Below are 18,982 nucleotides of genomic sequence, written 5' to 3'. Positions count from 1 at the left end.
TAGCTGGCAGCAACATCTACAGCATAAGAAAGCCAGTGTTAACAAGGACACCTAGTGTTTCATAGTCCACCAACATGGCTTCATCTTCAGCATCGTGTTGAAAGGTGTATTGTTTATCATTAGTTTCTTCTTGATAACCAACGTGTTTATGTCTCCATTGACATTTTCCTGGCGTAAGACTCCCAAGCTGCTTCGAAATGAAATACCAAGATTGCTATAGTAAGAGCGGCCTCCTGTTTAGAGCAGGCTCGTCTTTAGTTAGTCACTGCGATGTCAGGACCACTTTTGTTTCAGCAGCTCCAAGTGCTTCTTACGCACTCTTGATATCCAGCCTACATCAATGAATCCAGCTGACTATTGGTGACTGTCCTTCTGCACTTGTGAGCCTGAAACATCTGGCCAGGAGGGCGACGTCTTTCTGGTGAGTGCTGGCGAATCTAACACAATGGAGTATTTGATTCAAAGGTAGACCAGTTGCTCTTTGTCAGTAGAGTCCACTTTAGGTGTAGGAAAACATCATCTGTGTCCTCCTTCCAAGAACCTCAGCACGTGCTTGCCAGATGTAGGGACTGCAGAATTGCAGAATCTCTCGAGGCTCTGGATAGCCCTACCATTTATCTGTAGTAGTTAATCTTGGTTCGAGATCCAACGTAATTGGATCTCGAATTGCTTTTGGAGATCAGCAGAACATCTCTCTGGGTGTGTCTGTCAGTGTATTTCCAGAAAGGATTAACTAGAGGTGAGACTTAGCATGAATGCAGGTGGCACCATCCCATAGGTCCAGATGAAATAAAGGGGAGAGAAAGAAAACCTTTAATTGCACAGACAGGCATTCTCTTTGCTTCCTGACCAGCATGGCATGAGCTGCTCTGCCCTGCTTTGCTCCCCACCATGAGGGACTGACACTTCTGAAACCACTTGGTAAATGAACCCTGTATGAAGCAGTATGTGTCAGGTATATGCTGTGGTGCTAAGAAAGTGGCTAACACTCTCTCCCTTCTTGTCCTCGGCTATGGCTGCTGCCAGTGCCGGGGACAGAGTGAGCTGGACCATGTTCCCAGGTGTTGTCTCTTGGTGAGCTGCCTGAAAAGTGAGGAGAACAGAAAGGTCTCATATCCGATCCTGGCTTCAGGTACAGCTAGCAGAGGGCCATTTTGCTATCAGAGGAATTCTCCAGCATTCTCCTCCTCTTGAGTTAATCACATGCCAGTCACGCATGAGTTTAGGCACTATCTTACCACTTCCAATGCTTTACTGCACATCCATGGTTACGGAGTTAGACTTTCCCTCCTAGAGAGAGCTGTCATATAAGGGACTTGTTTGCTTCTTTTAGAGCTTGGGATAGGATTTGACATTTGAACTATGCCAGGCATCCTCTTTGAGACAGCTGCATTCAGGTTCCAGGACTTGTCACATGTCAGCTTCCTTCTCCACACATGGGGTAAATGATGGAAGAGATAAGAGAGCTGAGTGAGACATTCTGTATACCGTGTGTGGCCTGGTGCCTGACACGTACACAACAGTGCTTAATGAGCATGTGTGCTTAGTTATTGTCTGCAAAGAAGGAACCTGGTCATGTCGTTCCTCAGAGGTACTGCAGATGGCACAGTAAAGGTGGGGAAGCAGCTCTCTTCCTTTTGTGAACAAGACAAACATCAGAGAATGTTTTTGGTGTGAATGGTGCAATGCATGTATTTTGCCTTTCAGGTTAGTATTACCACTAAAGATTTCCTGTTAAAAGATTTTATTTTTTCATAATGCCCGATGAACATTGAGTTTTCTGGGTGTGGCAGAATGTATGTGGCCTGCGCACTGTTCACTTAGTGGGCGTGGCTATCCCTCACCCACTCACAGCAGCGCACCGCACCGCAGCAGATGTGGGCAAATGCTTTTCACTTGTGCTGATTTATCTTCAGGGCACAGGTTTCAAAGAATACGTTCTATGAACGTTTTTGGTAAAGTTTAGTTACTCATTTTTGTTTGTGTGTGTTAACATTCTTAAAAGGTCTTAGTTTTGAAATAATTCCAGTCTTATTAGAAAGGTTTCTGGCACAGGGATCCCCTATACCATTCATCCAGGTTTTCTAGAGTGAGTTTTCTAAGTGATTCATAGATACAACCCTTTCACTATAAATACCTTGATGCATGTTTCTTCAAGTCAAGGATGTCCTCCTGCGTTATTATATCTAACACTGAACATTAGGACATTAGATTTGACTAATACTATTATGCAGTCTGCAGACTATCAGAATGTACTCTGTCAGGAAAGCCCTTGCTAAGGAGAGAGAAGCATGCACACACTTGTAGTTTTCTCAGGGAAACCGTGTAGCTCTGACCTGTGGCTGCGCATGCCCCTGAACTTGTGGTCTTCCCTGTCTCCACATCCCTGTGCTGCCAGGGTTAGAGGTGTGGCATTGTTTGCAAGTTTACTATGTTGAATGGACTTATTTGGAATTCTTGTTTCTTAACAGTGTCTTAAAGAGATTATTACCAAAATTTTGGGACTGGTAGGCCAAAATGGCATGTTGTAATTTTAAATTTATATTTTCTTTTAAGGAACAGGGGTGACAGCACCACCCTGCATGTTGAGCACCTGCATATTTATGTTGGATTAATTCTGGTTTTATTGGCCCTTGTACTGTAAATAAAAATTATAATATATTTTCATCTTTGTGGTATAACTTCTTCTTAGGTTGCCTTTTTTACCTGCTTGGAAGAAATGTGTGTTGTTTATGAAGCTGAGTTTTTCAAGCATGTTCTGCATTTTGAGCCTTGCAACCTTCACATTTCAACAATGTGATAGAAGCATGGCTTTCTCTGAAGTTTTTAATTATATCTGCCTGCCTGCCTGCCTGCCTGCCTGCCTGCCTGCCTGCCTGTCTGTCTGTCTGTCTGTCTGTCTGTGTGCTTGTGCAAGGCTATGCCTGTGGAGTTGGTTCTTTCCACCATGTGAGTCCCAGCCATTGATTTGAGACTATTTGGCTTGGCCGCAGGCACTTTTGCCAGCGTGCCGTTGGTGTTTTCTGGCTCTGAGATGTCTAGCTTAAGAGTTAAACACAGAGAGCGCTTTTACACTTCTCATTGCCTGAGCACTTCAGCTTAAGCTGCTCTACTTGCTGAAGTCCAGTGCCACCTTTAGTGCACATCACCCTCCAGATCTAGGTGGCCTTTAGAGGCCACCCTGCTCCACTGCTCTGCCAGCTCATTCCATATTGACATGGCATTTTCATCTTTTCCTGTATTTATACTTATTTATAAAAGTTAAGTCTAGGTGCTGAGTTGTAAAAAATTAATTTTCATCTTGAAAAATGTGATTACTCTCCTAAACGTGTGGATGTATTTGAGGATCTGTAATGCAGATCTTGTGTTCCAGGTCCTTTTACCTGTTGGAATTGGAAGTCCGGACTCAGTTTTCCTTTTTGTTCCCACACACATGTACATGTTATATTATGAGACAGCCTCTGTGCTGTTAGTTTGGAGTCTCCTGTACAGCCTCTTCTTAGAAGTAACTAGACCGTGACAGTTGGTACTGTGTCATCTTGTGGATCTAGGGATGTTTCTCATGTTTAGAAGCTAAGTTTGATGCCCAGGGCACCTCGAGAAATCCAGCCAAAGATGCTGTAGCCCTGCTACTGTTTCCCCTCCCTTCTTACTTGTTCCCTAAAGAGCATTAGTAGATCATATGGCTTTTTTTCCTTTGCTGTATATGGAAAACTTCCTTTAAAATTTGTTGATAATAGAAAGGAGATCAGAGATTTTCTTTTTTCCTTTGCATCCAGGTTGAAGCCATTTGAGTTGAAATGTCATGTTCCTTGCTAAAGCATATTTAATTTTATGTGTATTCTTTACTGGGGTTATTGAATTGTTACTATGATAAATCTGACTGTAAATATTTTAAATCAGTGGGTTAAAATGTGTATCACTCTTTCAGAGGACCCATGTTCAGTTCCTAACACCCAAATTATGCCTCTAACTGTAGCGCCATGGGACCAGACACACTGTTCTGGCCTCTACACACTGCACTTCCATGTGCACTTCCTGCCTGCATATATCTACATAATTAAAATTTAAAACATTTCAAATAAAATTATTTAATAGGTTTTATGTAAAGTTTTTGTTTTTTATAAATCATGTTTCCATACATTGCTGGAGTTTTGTTTGTTTTCTGCTAGCAACAGTTTTTTTTTCAACTTTTTATTAGATATTTTCTTCATTTACATTTCAAATGCTATCCCTATGCCCTCCCTAGCAACAGTTTTGAACTGTTCAAAGCTGCATAATAGTATCCACGGTCGTGGAAGACAGCATCTTTTGCTTTGGTCCACGAATCGCCCAGGTTTGCACGCCAGCTGTCTTTGCCGTCACTGTTTATCCCTGTTGTTGCTTTATAGCTTGCCATTTCCTAGTTATTTGCGTGAGTTTCTACTTTTGGTTTAAGATGCTTAATAAATACTCAAGCATCTTCGGTCTTCCTGTTCTTGTCCTTCAAGTTGATCATGGAGTCACTTTTAAATCAGAATTTATTAGTTGAGCGTTTCATACTGCGTGCTTTGAGTCTTAGTTGCTCTGCTTCTGTAACTGTCCAGAGCTGCTCTCCCCATTTCCCACCCAGGAGACCTCACCGTCTTTCCCTCTTTCAGCAGCTACTAGCTGCTGCCAATAGCTCCCTGGCTAGTGGGTAGACTCTCCTGCTAACGTCCGTCTCCAGGATACCGCTGGTCTGCTTGGGGTTGTATGTGTTGTGAGGTAACAGCTGACTTTTTCTGTATAGATGCCGTGCTATGTCCAGAGTCCTTAGAGTCCTTCAGCACCTCTTTCACACTTTCCGTAGCCTCCTGCTCAGGGGTCAGGAGTCAGGTGGGTGCAGTTCCATTTAGGGCTGAGCAGCCTACAATCTCCTGCTCTCTGCACCATCAGGGAGTTCTCTGATCAAACGTATTTTCATTCTCATTCCGGTCTGAACTGTGTCCGTGCGCCCTGACTCACTCATGGCTACCTGTTAGTTAGCTGCTCTAAGTGGGCATCATGAATTGCATCTTCATGGCATTGTAGGGCTTTCTTTAAGATTATTATCGGTGATCATACTGTTAGGATCTTGTGGTGTTAATATCAGAACAGTAGGGCTTTCATTTTTCTGTGATGGATCGCATGTCTTTGACAGAAAGCTTACAGCTTTCCATTGATACAGCGGGCTGCCAGAGGGACAGGACATTGTAGGATGTTTATGGGGTACTGTAGTTTCTAGGCTGAACTATTCTCTTTTCCTTGTTACTGCAGGGTCCATTCGGGAGGAGAACGGGGTGCGGTGGCATGTGTGTCCCTACTGCACGAAGGAGTTCCGAAAGCCCAGTGACCTGGTGCGCCACATCCGCATCCACACCCATGAAAAGCCCTTCAAGTGTCCACAGTGTTTCCGGGCCTTTGCCGTGAAGAGTACACTGACTGCTCACATTAAAACTCACACGGGCATCAAGGCTTTCAAGTGCCAATACTGCATGAAGAGCTTTTCCACCTCAGGGAGCCTCAAGGTGCACATCCGCCTACACACAGGTGCGCAGCTGTGCTGGCTTGGGTTCAGGAAGGGCAGCAGCTGAACTCCCAGGTCTTTCTCCCTCCTCCTCTTCCCTTTGTGGATTTGTGACCTTGATCCTCATGGAACCAAGGTTATTGTTGGAGAGCCATTAGAAATATAATATTTATAAATGAAGCAGTGGGTGGAAAGATCCCTATGGGAAACCATCAAACCTGTGTGATATATATATTCCAGTCTTAGGAATATATATATCACACAGACTCCTCCTATGGAATATATATTCCAGTCTTAGGAGGCTGGCAGATCTTTTTTTTTTTTTTTATTTTTTTTTTATTAGATATTTTCTTCATTTATATTTCAAATGCTATCCCAAAAGTCCCCTATACACCACCCCCCGCCCTGCTCCCCCACCCAACCACTCCTGCTTCTTGGCCCTGGCATTCCCCTGTACTGGGGCATATAAAGTTTGAAATACCAAGGGGCCTCTCTTCGCAGTGATGGCTGACTAGGCCATCTTCTGCTACATATGCAGCTAGAGACACAAGCTCTCCGGGTACTGATTAGTTCATATTGTTGTTCCACCTATAGGGTTGCAGATCCCTTTAGCTCCTTGGGTACTTTCTCTAGCTCCTCCTGTGTGTGTGTTCTATCCTATAGATGACTGTGAGCATCCAGTTCTGTGTTTGCCAGACACTGGCATAGCCTCACAGGAGACAGCTATATCAGGGTCCTTTCAGCAAAATCTTGCTGGCATATGCAATATTGTCTGGGTTTGGTGGCTGATTATGGGATGGACCCCTGGGTGGGGCAGTCTTTGGATGGTCCATCCTTTCATCTCAGCTCCAAACTTTGTCTCTGCAACTTCTTCCATGGGTATTTTATTCCCTATTCTAGGGAGGAATGAAGTATCCACGCATTGGTCTTCCTTCTTGATTTTTCTTGTGTTTTGCAAATTGTATCTTGGGTGATCTAGGTTTCTGAGCTAATACCCATTTATCAGTGAGTGCATATCTAATGACTTCTTTTGTGATTGGGTTACCTCACTAAGGATGATATCCTCCAGATACATCCATTTCGGCAGATCTTAAGTGGGGGATCGGTATCTTTGTCAATAACACTGATATTGAGATAAAGTTTGCATATTTTAAAATTCATGAAGTATACAATTCTAATTGAAACAGTTTTATTACTTTGCCCCACCCCAGGCTCAATATTGACTGTCAGTCATGCACTCAGAGCTCCTAAAGAAGCCACTGCATGTTACGTGCCTGTCTAGGGACTCTGCATTCTCACGAATAGTCAGTGATGGAGGAAGCTCCTTTATAACGGAGGGTGCTGGGGATGTCTTACCTTATGGTTACTGTGTGGTGACAGTCACCTTCCATTCTGTCTTATGAGATACTAATTGTTGTCCTTGCATTGCCTGGAGGTGGGGGGTGTCCCCACTGCCCAGGAGGAGGCCTGCTCTGTCTTGTGGATGTCGGTTGCAGAGACTGGGCTGACATGGTTTGCATTTCTCCAGGCTGACTTGTTATTGAACGTGCATGTGGAACAACTTAAGGATTCGACCCTAAAGTTGTCTATGTGCTTTCTCAAATGAAGACCTATTACATATCCTAAGTTCTATATAGTAGTACTATTTAAAAGCAGGGGGATGGCAGCTGATTGCTGAGACACATAAACTCCTCGTGTGGACCAACAAGCCGTCTAGTGTTTGAAGGATTTTATATGGACTTTGGTGGTGGTTGTTGACATGCAGTTGCTTGCCATGACTCTAAACCGTCCTTTGTCTCATTAGGAGTTAGACCTTTTGCTTGTCCTCACTGTGATAAGAAGTTCCGCACCTCAGGCCACAGGAAGACTCACGTGGCTTCCCACTTTAAGCACACGGAGCTGAGGAAGCTGAGGCAGCAGCGGAAGCCTGTGAAGGGTCGGGTGGGCAAGAGCAGCGTTCCTGTCCCCGACATTCCTTTGCAAGAACCCATTCTCATAACTGACCTAGGTAAGATGGAAGCTAGAGTGCGGTGGCTGTTCGTGGGTTTTCCTCTGGGACCTAGAGAGATGTTTCTGTAATATGGTGTATGCAGGAAAATACTATTGGTGAAGTCTTCATTGGAAATTGCTCTGGGGGGCTAGTATGTTCCAGAATCAGGATTACAGCCCTAAAACAGTACTACTCAAATCGTCATAAATAACGTGAAAGGAAGAGGAGTCTTGTAGGAGTCCTTACTAAAGAGGTCTTCCTGGGGGCTGGAGAGGTGGCTCAGCGGTTAAGAGCACTGATTATTCTTCCGGAGGTCCTGAGTTCAATTCCCAGCAACCACATGGTGGCTCACAACCACCTTTAATGGAATCCGATGCCCTCTTCTGGTGTGTCTGAAGGCAGCAACAGTGTACTCACATACATAAAATAAATAAATCCTTAAAAAAAGAGAGAGATCTTTTTTCGCTTTGGGTCCATCAAGGTGAAGAGGGATTTTAATTGGAATACCCGCTGCAGGTCGTTATGTTTGTCTTTGGATTCCCACACGGTGTGCTGTAGATTACTATTCTGGCCGTTTAGTCTTTGCATTGGGAAGAAAAAGAGGTACCTGTCGTTTCTAAGTTTGTTTCACCGCCATTGATGATATAATTAAGACACGGTCTGATCTGACTAATGAGTAGCACCTTGGATGTCTGAGGGCCTCACAGATAGGCGTCTCTCCAGGGCCTCTTGTCTCTTCCTCTTGCTTTAAAACCCAGCTTCCTACATGTACGCAGTGCGCTGTGCTCACACGCACGCACAGCTCATTACTATCTTTCATTTTCTCCCGCTCCATTCTCAGCCCCTTCTTCCTCCCAAAGCACATCATGCAGGGAGCCACGGCTGCTGTTCTCTTCTGTGTCTGTCACTGCAGCAGCCACGGTGCGCCACAGCATTTCTTCCAGCGATGTTGCACTTTGTCTGAGGTTCCCAGCATGTGGCCCACAGGCCTCCTTCATGAGGACATTGATGTCATTCCTGAAGGCCCCGCCTCAGCAAGCATCATCGCAGGGCCTGCTCCCTCCTCACTGCCGTCAGGGTGGGCGGCAGAGTCTGTCTTCAGATACACCAGAAGAGGGCATTAGATCCCATTACAGATGGTTGTGAGCCACCATGTGGTTTCCAGGAATTGAACTCAGGACTTCTGGCAGAACAGTCAGTGTTCTTAACTGCCAAGCCATCTCTCCAGCCCCCAACACAAGACTTTTGTAGGGATAGAAGCATTTGGACTGTGGCACTCATTAAATTTTACAAGTGAATTTATATAATTTACCTAGTTGAGGTAATCTAACCTGAGCAAAATTAATGCCATACTGTGGCGTAGTATGACAGGGGTTAGGGGGCATATAGAATTATATATCAGGTTTGTGTCAAGTCATAGCCTGACAGTGAGATGTCTAATATAGCCATGAACTTTTTCTTTTAAGATTTATCATCTTTCTTTCTTTCTTTCTTTCTTTCTTTCTTTCTTTCTTTCTTTCTTTCTTTTTATTTTTTTTCGAGACAGGGTTTCTCTTTATAGCCCTGGCTGTCCTGGAACTCACTTTGTAGACCAGGCTGGCCTCGAACTCAGAAATCCGCCTGCCTCTGCCTCCCGAGTGCTGGGATTAAAGGCGTGCGCCACCACGCCCGGCTAAGATTTGTCATTTTTAAAAGTGTGTGTGTGTTTTGTGGGGTATGTGTGTTAGTGCAGGTACCTGCAGAAGGCCTAGAGCTGCAGTTACATATCTGAACTTGAGGTTTTTACAACTGTATTATGTGCTTTTAACGACTGAGCCACCTCTCTAAGCTCTTTTGAATTTATCTAAGATTTATCTACGATTATGTTATAAAAATATACACAAAACCCTGAGGTAATTTTACATTCAACGGTTGTGGAATTTTCCACTTGTAGCATCATTTTGGCTTTCACAATACATTATGGAACATTTCACACTTTAGATTAGGGATCCCCAACTTATATTTTTATCTACAGTTACAGTTTCCTTTTAAACTGTTTGTGTGCGTGTGTGTAGGATGTATAGATGTAGGTACATGAAGATAAACTTGTGTCTCAGCCTTTTTGTTATTTTAAAATAGCGTCGTTGTTGTGGTTGTTGATCTTCCAAGTTGCTGTTTGCTGTTTTGGTCAGTGTTACGTTATGGTACACTCGGCTGTGTGTCAGGGCTTATTATGGTGTATTATAATTATAGTGTATTATATGTGAGATGATAAGTTTTCCCGTCCTGTCACTTTGCAAAATTTAAGCTATGTTCCTGTTTGCAGTAGTAAGGTCAGTTGTATTTTTCTATAAGCTCTACTCTTCTTTGCTATTACAGAAGAGATTTTAAGGAATTTAAAGTCATTTTTAGTTTGCTTTTGACTTACATTGAGTAAAATTTATTCATGGCCTTCTTTGAGATTAGTGGTTTCCTAGAAAGCCAGAAGCAGTTCAATAGAAATGAGTGTCTGGCAGTACCAGCGTGCTAGGGTTTGCTGTGCGCTTTACTTCTCCTTGCTGTGTCCTTTAAAGATTGAGACCTTATCATTAGCTTTGTTTTATAGACCTCGCCTAAGCAAAATTAGCAGAAATAACCATGAGTATTACTTCATATAATGGTTCTTAGGGGGTCCCTCCCCTGCCCCCAGCTCAAACTCTTCAATGTCTTTTTTATAAACCGTACACTTGGAAACCATTTCAGATGTTGTAATTGCACGCGAGAGGGAAGACACTAAGGAGCTGTTGTGTATACTGGAGTCTTTCACTTCCGTACCCAGGGAGCCCAGAACACCGCTGCCCGTAGAGTTCTGTGTTGACGTGTAAGGAAGGTAGTGTCACCTAGAAAGACTTGGACAAGACATTAAGGGTCTGCATGAAGCATAAGCAGTGGGTTTTAGGGGAAAGAATTAGAACACAGTTTGCTCTTAGAGAAAGTCAGGAAAGATGGAATGTCCTAAATGTGTGATTACTCTGTGGAGGCCAGTGGCCCTGCTGAGGGGAGGAGGCTGCACATGCAGTGTTAGAGCCCAGAGTGTTAGGGTAGCAAGGCCTGCTGAATCTTGACAACAGGAAGGGCAGGCCAGGCTTCCTCTTAGTGTTCCAGATGACTTTCAGTTACTGGTGTTTGACAACTAAGTGCTGAATTGTGTGTTTAGCCCAAAGGCACTGTCCCCTGTGTTTATAGATGAACCAATCAAGGAAACCCTTTATTTCAGAAAAGCATGTAAATCCTGCAATACATCGGTCAATAATCTGAATTCTTTATTTACTTTACCGTATGTGAATGTTTTGCCTGCATCATATAGGTGTACCACATGTGTGGCCTGTTAGATCTCCTGGAGCTGGGATTAGGGATGGTTGTGAGCCACAGTGTGGTGCTGGGCCTTGAACCCGGGTCATCTGCAAGAAGAACACAGTTCTCCTAACTGTTCAGACATCTCTTCAATCTCTAGGTTAATTATCTTGCCATCTGTAAATACCCCTTTAATAAAACTTTGGACAAAATGCTGCCTTTACAGAACAAAATGTCATCTTAGACATATTTATGTTTTGAGTTTATTATTGTGCTTATGTCGTATTCATACTGAAAAAAGGAGAGATTTAAAATCCTGATGTAGGTTTTGGATGTATATATATATAAATCTCATGCCAGCACGTGCCTTAAAAAATGGTTCTAGACTCCAGTGTCTGTTTGTAATGATATACACACTCTGCAGGGCCAGAAAATAGCTATTGGTAAATATTGCACCACAGGGATGGGCATGACTTGGTTAAATAGATGATAGTTAATGACATAGTTAAAATGGCTGGGCTCTCCAGTCACCGGCACCCTTACCTTTACCTTCCCGCAATGCCTTTGACACATTAGTAGTAGCACTAACAGGGATTATTCCTGCTTTTCTTTTCATCTGTAGGTCTTATCCAGCCCATTCCAAAAAACCAATTTTTTCAAAATTATTTTAATAATAGTTTTGGCAATGAAGCAGATAGACCATACAAATGTTTCTACTGTCATCGAGCATATAAAAAGTCTTGCCATCTTAAACAGCACATCAGGTAAGGCCTGAGAGGAGGTGGGGGGACGTAGTGTGGGATTCAGTGCTCTGCTGACTAAGTGTTTAGGGCGTAGTGTGGGATTCAGTGCTCTGCTGACTAAGTGTTTAGGGTGATGTTGTTACCTTATGGTAAATATTTATTTGACCATAAAATTTTTGTGACATTTTTTATTCTTGAATATATTCATTCAAATATTTTACTCAGAGATTACCCCTGAGTTTTACTTATTTTCCAGTTATATTTTAGTATTTGCAATTTCCAGCATGTGTCAAAGACCCACTAGTTTCATCAGTGAAAAGAAGTAGACATGCTCTCAGGAGAGGCAGTGTGGTGTTCTGAAGATAGCTCCACTGAAAGCTCATGCTTTCCCCTCAGGGGCCGGCTGGTAGCTCTGGGAAGTTCCTTGCCCGAGTCTCGGGTTTGCTTACTACAGAACATAGAGAGTGACATCTTTTCTAGTTGCTTTATAAAGAGTGTCCTAGCATGACGTGCTTTGATTTTACATTTATTACCGTGTTATAAACATGTCATGAGTCTATGTAGGTTTTTACCTGCCCTTTAGATCACATACAGGTGAAAAGCCTTTCAAATGCTCCCAGTGTGGCCGAGGCTTCGTCTCTGCAGGCGTGCTCAAAGCCCATGTCCGGACGCACACAGGGCTGAAGTCTTTCAAGTGTCTGATCTGCAATGGAGCCTTTACCACAGGTGGCAGCTTACGACGACACATGGGCATACATAACGACCTCCGTCCCTACATGTGTCCCTATTGCCAGAAGACATTTAAGACTTCACTGAACTGCAAGAAACACATGAAAACTCACAGGTAGGTAGACGGCGGATGTGATGCCTACGACACGCTTGCCTTTTAATGAGGGTCCTGCTTCCCAGATCGGGTGGGGAGCAATTCAGAAGGAATTGTCTTTGCTGCCTGTGCTGTTTTCTCATGGTGCGTCTGAGGTTGAGGAAGGTGACTGTTTGTGCTTAGGGATCTAATGAGAGCTATAGATGACAGCATGAACTTATGCATTTTTTAGCTTTTAAATTTGGCTTGAGCCAATGCGTGTAATCTAAGAACATGAAAGGCTGATGTAGAAGCATTGCTGTCAGTTTAATACCAAACTGAACTAGAGAGTAAGAGCCTGTCTACAACAAATAAACCAAAATAACCCTAACACACACACACACACACACTTTTCTTTTTTAAATGAAAACAGGGTCTCACTATGTAGCTCAGGCTTGCCTTAAAGTCCTGCTTGCTGGGGATTACACATGCGGATAATACCATACCCAGTTAACATTTTTACTTTTAATACTGAAGCAGTCTATATTAGGCAAAATGCTTTATTGTAAATTCTCTTTTTTTTTCAGCTGATAGTCAAATATAGACCCAATATAGTTGGTGTAGTGAAGATTTTTAAAAAGAAAGTCTTAATTCTGTGATATAGGTTTTTAATTTTGTGTGTGTATGTATGTGGGTACGAGTGAGGGGGGGGGGAGAGAGAGACAGAGAGAGAGAGAACGAACTCGTGGGAGTTGGTTCCATCCTATTCTGTGGGTTCTGGGGCTAGAATTCAGGTTTCCTGGTTAGAAGTAATAGGACCCTTACTTCTTGAGCCATCTCCCTGGCCTGATTTCTAGGCTTTATAAATGAATTTCTGTGGTATTCTATTGTTGAATTACAGACCACAAGCATTAGATATGCTATGAAGCTGTTATTCACTGTAACCTATGTTTAGTTGGTAGAATGCTAGCTTGACCATGAAAGATGTAGCATAAAAGAGGCCTACTTCTGACTAGAACTGAGTCCAGCTCACCTGAGAAGCTACAGCAGGACTAGAGTGCTGTGGAACACCTTAGGTCAGCTGAAGTGACGGCCGGGCCCACCATAGAAGGGCATAAAACCTGTTGCCCGAGAACCCTGACCCATAGACAGCATTTCAACTCAGGTGTGCCTGCCTGTACATTCCTACAAAGCAAACCGAATGGCCGAGAAACACCTAAAAAAATTTCAACATCCTTAATCATCAGGGAAATACAAATCAAAACAACCCTGAGATTCCACCTCACACCAGTCAGAGTGGCTAAGATCAAAAACTCAGGTGACAGCAGATGCTGGTAAGGATGTGGAGAAAGAGGAACACTCCTCCATTGTTGGTGGGATTGCAAGCTTGTACAACCACTCTGGAAATCAGTTTGGCAGTTCCTCAGAAAATTGGACATTGTTCTACCAGAAGATCCAGCAATACCACTCCTGGGCATATACCCAGAAGATGCTCCAACTTGCAATAAGGACACATGCTCCACTATGTTCATAGCAGCCTTATTTATAATAGCCAGAAGTTGGAAAGAACCCAGATGTCCCTCAACAGAGGAATGGATACAGAAAATGTGGTACATTTACACAATGGAGCACTACTCACCTATTAAAAACAATGAGTTTATGAAATTCTTAGACAAATGGATGGATCTGGATGATATCATCTTGAATGCGGTAACCCAATCACAGAAGAACACACATGATATGCAGTCACTGATAAGTGGATATTAGCCCAGCAGCTCAGAATCCTTCTTAGAAGGTGGAACAAAATACCCATGGAAGGAGTTATAGAGAAAGTTCGGAGCAGAGACTGAAGGAATCACCATCCAGACTGCCCCATTGGGGATCCATCCCATAAACAACCACCAAACTCAGACACTATGGCAGATGCCAACAAGAACCTGATGACAGGAGCCTGATATAGCTGTCTCCTGAGGGCTTTTGCCAGTTCCTGGCAAATACAGAAGTGGATGCTCACAATCATCCATAGGACAGAGCACTAGGTCCCCAATGAAGGAGCTAGAGAAAGTACCCAAGGAGCTGAAAGGGGTCTAAAGCCCCATAGGACTAACATCAATATGAACTAATCAGTACCCCCAGAGCTACATGGAACTAAACCACCAATCAAAGAAAACACATGGTGGGACATGTGGCTCTAGCTGTATATGTAGGTGAGCATGGCCTAGTCGGTCATCAATGGGAGGAGAGGCTGTAGGTCCTGTGAAGGTTCTATGTCCCAGTGTAGGGGAATGCCAGGACTGGGAATGGGAGTGGGTGGGATGGTGAGCAGGGGGAGGGGGAGGGGATAGGGGGTTTTCTGAGAGGAAATTAGGAAAGTAGATAACATTTGAAATGTAAATAAAGAAAATATCTAATTAAAAAAATTCTATAGCTAGGAAAAAAAAAGAGCTAGAGGCCATAAGGGACACTGAGAGCAGGACAAATAGTGTCTCCAGGGATAGTGTCTCTGAGTAACACCGTTGGGTCATTCAGTTTAGATGGTCGGCCTTGAAAACACACATTTGAGTAACATTTTTCAGACTGAGCAGGTGATATTTTGTGTATTAAGGGATATATGCATGTGTATATACATATATATTATGTAACTACAATTAATTTTTTAAAAAGGCTATGAATTTGACAGAGCAAGGAGATAGGGGATAAAAGGTAGAAGGAATGATGTAATTATAACCTCAAAAAATAACAAGAAATATCTTTATAAATAGACATACATGATCATAAAAGTAAAATTTATAAAAATGCAAACCAAACAACTCGGCATGGAAGGAGAAGCCCCGTGAGAGATGGTCCTCAGGGAGGGGCAGGTGGCGTGGCTGAGGGGTGAGATGCGCTTCCTGACCACTAATGTTAGCTGTGCATTCTGTTTCTTCTGTAGTACAACTAGTTGAGAAGGGATTCTTGGCTATTGGAAAATGAACAGCAAGATTTCGGAACTCAGTGTGGTACACAGAGGAGGCAGACACGCTAAGATTCTGGGGTAGAACACGCACATGTTACAGCTGTGGGCTTAACCATGCACATAGGAAAGGGCAGGGGTGACTCATTATCTCAGATTCTTTGGTAGCTAGCCAGTTAATCAGGTAATTGATGTCATTTTCTTAAAGTCTCTGGAGTCTTTCACTAAAAATTCATTGTTCATCTCTCTCTTTGAAAGATAAATTGTTGATCCCAATGATCGGTATGTTTTATATATGTAAATATTGCTAAAAACAAAATTAACATGAGAAAGTCGGAATGGACTGTGCCTCTTATTACGTGTTCTGAAACACAATGGTTAGCTGAATTTGTTAGTTGGTTTGCCATTGACAACAGTTTAAGGATGAGCCCTTACTTGACTGTTCAGAGGCTCTGGAGTGGGCGCCTAGCACCGTAACTTTTAAGCACTACTGATGATGCACATCATGGCAGAGGAGCCATTTGACAGAGTCTGCTTATCTTTTGGCATTGAGGAAGCAGAAAGACAAAGGAAGGATCAGGGAACAAGTGACAGTCTTGAAAGGCATGTTTTTTGCAACTAGGACCTTCTTCCTATTGTTCAATACCTCCACCCAGAACATTAGGAATTTAGCAAGGGATTCTGCCATTGAGTAAGTCTCACTTCTGAGCATTGCTGTATTGGAAACAGTCTTCAACACATGACTTATGGGTGGTTGGGGCTTTCTATCCATACCATGCCACAAAAACTGCCTCCCCTGGGTAAGAGGCAACAGGGGAAAGATTGCTTTTAAAGGAATGTGGGCATCGTGAGACTCGGTTCCATTTTGTAGTCCAGGGTAGCCTTGAGTCATGACAGTTCTCCTGCTTTGGCCTCCCAGTACTGAGCTTCAATGTGTACTATTACTGTGGCTTTGTACATGTTGGGGATTGTTGTCTGTGCTGGCCTCTGTGCCTCTGAGTCTTGTAATTGCTGACAGCAATTGAAGGCAACAGGAGTTTCTTTAGGATTATAAAGTGGTCAAAATGAAGTAATTGAAGAGTAAAACTAGTGTTTTAGTGCATGGTATCTTTCACAGTTGTCTTTCTGCTGTTGATATGGCTTGTGCGCTGTTCTGCTTTCCCAAAGGTACGAACTGGCCCAGCAGCTCCAGCAGCACCAGGAGGCCTCCTCCATGGATGACGATAGCACCGTGGACCAGCAGAGCATGCATGTGGCGGCCCCCATGCCTGTGGAGATCGAAAGTGCAGAGCTGCAGCAGACTCCAGAGACAGTGGCAGCAGACCCTGAGTCTATACTGGAACTAGGGCCACAGCATGTGGTAGGCACAGAAGATGCAGCGCTTGGACAGCAGTTGGCAGATCAACCTTTGGAGGCGGATGAAGGTTCTGTTTCAGGAACTTTAGCTTTTCTAATGATCCCAACCAAATCTTGTGGTCCTGAGATTCAGTGCAGGCCCTGTTGCCTTCTTTTTGGTGCTGGGGTGCCAGGGGCCAACCCCAGCGATCCGTCCTTCCTTCCTTCCTTCCTTCCTTCCTTCCTTCCTTCCTTCCTTCCTTCCTTCCTTCCTTCCTTCCTTCCTTTTTCTCTCTCTCTCTTTCTTTCTCTCTTTCTTTCTGCTTAGGGGAAAGTGGAACATCGCCAGTAGGGCAAGATACTTAGCTGTTTGAAAAGTCACTTTGCTACGGTACCTATCGTGCCTGTCTGAGTTTCTCTGAGCCCAGAAACTTCAGTCTCTGGCTCTTAGCACCTCGTAGTAAAATAGGGGGATTAAGTAAAGGATTAATTGCTAGAGCTTCCCCCTCTTGTCCACATGCCTCTCACTGTCAGTCTAGGGGAAAGGTTAGAGCAATAAACTTGAGTTGAACCAGGAGAAGAGAATCATGCTTGCAGAAGGAATAAGCTCACAAACTCATATACAGATTCATGCATACACATTCATACATTTCTGTTCAAACCAGTTGAGACCAGTTACATGCTTATCTCATAATTACATACTTACACACACACACACACACACACTCACTCACTCTTCCATATGTATATGGAGCAAAAGATCAAACACCAGTTTAGAAAGAACTCACTCATTGTGGATGAAAAATGAGCACTAAATCTTTATTGCATAGAGAAAAGAAAAAGCTTCTACCATTTTATTGCTAAATGAATTAAACCCAAGTCTGTAAGAAGAAAGAGTTGTACTCTAAGCCTGCCTTGCTATTAAGGAAGGACTTGTTCTGTCCCGTGGTAAGGAGAAGCCTGCCTGCTCCTTCTGCTTTCTCTGCACCTTCTCTGCATTCTGCATATTGTTCTCTAAATTTTTTAAGTTGCCATATAATTTCTGAGTTATTCCACTCTGCAGTCTTCTAATAATCTTGCTCTCTCCTCCTGCTCTGATGTGATAACGGCCTTGTTCCTGATGCCTTGCTCCCGGTGCTCTCACCCCCAATGCCATGCAATGTGATGTTCCCTGGTGTTTTGTGCCTTTTCTAGGAGAATAGATCACATGGTTTAGCCCAACTTCCCTTTTTTACAAAAGTTCATTAGAAGTTCAAACTAAATTCAATCATAAATTGACTAAGAAGTTTACAACAGAGAATGTTTACATGTGTATCCATTAAGTGTAATTATCTGGTAAACGTTCATCTTCTGTCACCAGCTAGAGTTAAAGGCCGTAACTAAGTTATCCTTGAAGTGTTGTATAGATAAGCCCAGTCAATACTTGATCTTCCCTCTTTGCACCTCGAGTAAGTCGCTAGTTCCCTTTGGATGAGCATGGGCTGATGACTTTGCAGGCTGTGGAGTGTGCTTTCTAACGTGCAGATAGATGCCTGCTGCTAGTGCAGAAGCAAGTAACTTGACACTTGCACACTGGCAGCGTTTTCATTGCAGTAACTTGACACTTGCACACTGGCAGTGTTTTCATTGCAGTAACTTGACACTTGCACACTGGCAGCGTTTTCATTGCAGTAACTTGACACTTGCACACTGGCAGCGTTTTCATTGCAGTAACTTGACACTTGCACACTGGCAGCGTTTTCATTGCAGTAACTTGACACTTGCACACTGGCAGTGTTTTCATTGCAGTAACTTGACACTTGCACACTGGCAGCGTTTTTCATGGCGGTAACTTGACACTTGCACACTGGCAGCGTTTTCATTGGTAACTTGACACTTGCACACTGGCAGCGTTTTCATTGCAGTAACTTGACACTTGCACACTGGCAGCGTTTTCATTGCAGTAACTTGACACTTGCACACTGGCAGTGTTTTCATTGCAGTAACTTGACACTTGCACACTGGCAGCGTTTTCATGGCGGTAACTTGACACTTGCACACTGGCAGCGTTTTCATGGCGGTAACTTGACACTTGCACACTGGCAGCGTTTTCATGGTGGTAACTTGACACTTGCACACTGGCAGTGTTTTCATTGCAGTAACTTGACACTTGCACACTGGCAGTGTTTTCATTGCGGTTTTGACATCAGAAGGAACTTAATAGCAGCCCTATTATAAAAGATCTTAATAATTACCAATATCATTTTAGGAATTCTTATAGGATTATCATTAAGAATTAAGAAATTATCTGTTTGTCTATATAGCATCAGTACAAGACAGT

The 18,982-nt window shown here is 43.3% G+C and overlaps 1 protein-coding gene across 3 annotated transcripts in view; it reads left to right on the top strand.

Moving 5' to 3' along the window:
- Positions 1-18,982, top strand: part of Znf236 (zinc finger protein 236) — a 106,318-nt gene that overhangs the window by 40,961 nt on the left and 46,375 nt on the right. For all 3 annotated transcript variants that reach the window (XM_085833659.1, XM_085833658.1, XM_085833657.1), the window contains exons 10-14: positions 5,278-5,550; positions 7,332-7,535; positions 11,452-11,593; positions 12,156-12,416; positions 16,495-16,751. In XM_085833659.1, the coding sequence (XP_085689785.1) occupies positions 5,278-5,550; positions 7,332-7,535; positions 11,452-11,593; positions 12,156-12,416; positions 16,495-16,751 (1,137 nt within the window). The remainder of the gene's footprint in view (positions 1-5,277; positions 5,551-7,331; positions 7,536-11,451; positions 11,594-12,155; positions 12,417-16,494; positions 16,752-18,982) is intronic.

Source organism: Mus caroli, unplaced genomic scaffold (genome assembly GCF_978045245.1).
Source record: "Mus caroli unplaced genomic scaffold, Mus_caroli_1 scaffold_19, whole genome shotgun sequence".
NCBI classification, from domain to species: domain Eukaryota; kingdom Metazoa; phylum Chordata; class Mammalia; order Rodentia; family Muridae; genus Mus; species Mus caroli.
The sequence above is the reverse complement of the archived record's forward strand: the minus strand, read 5'-3'. Positions and strand labels throughout refer to the sequence as shown.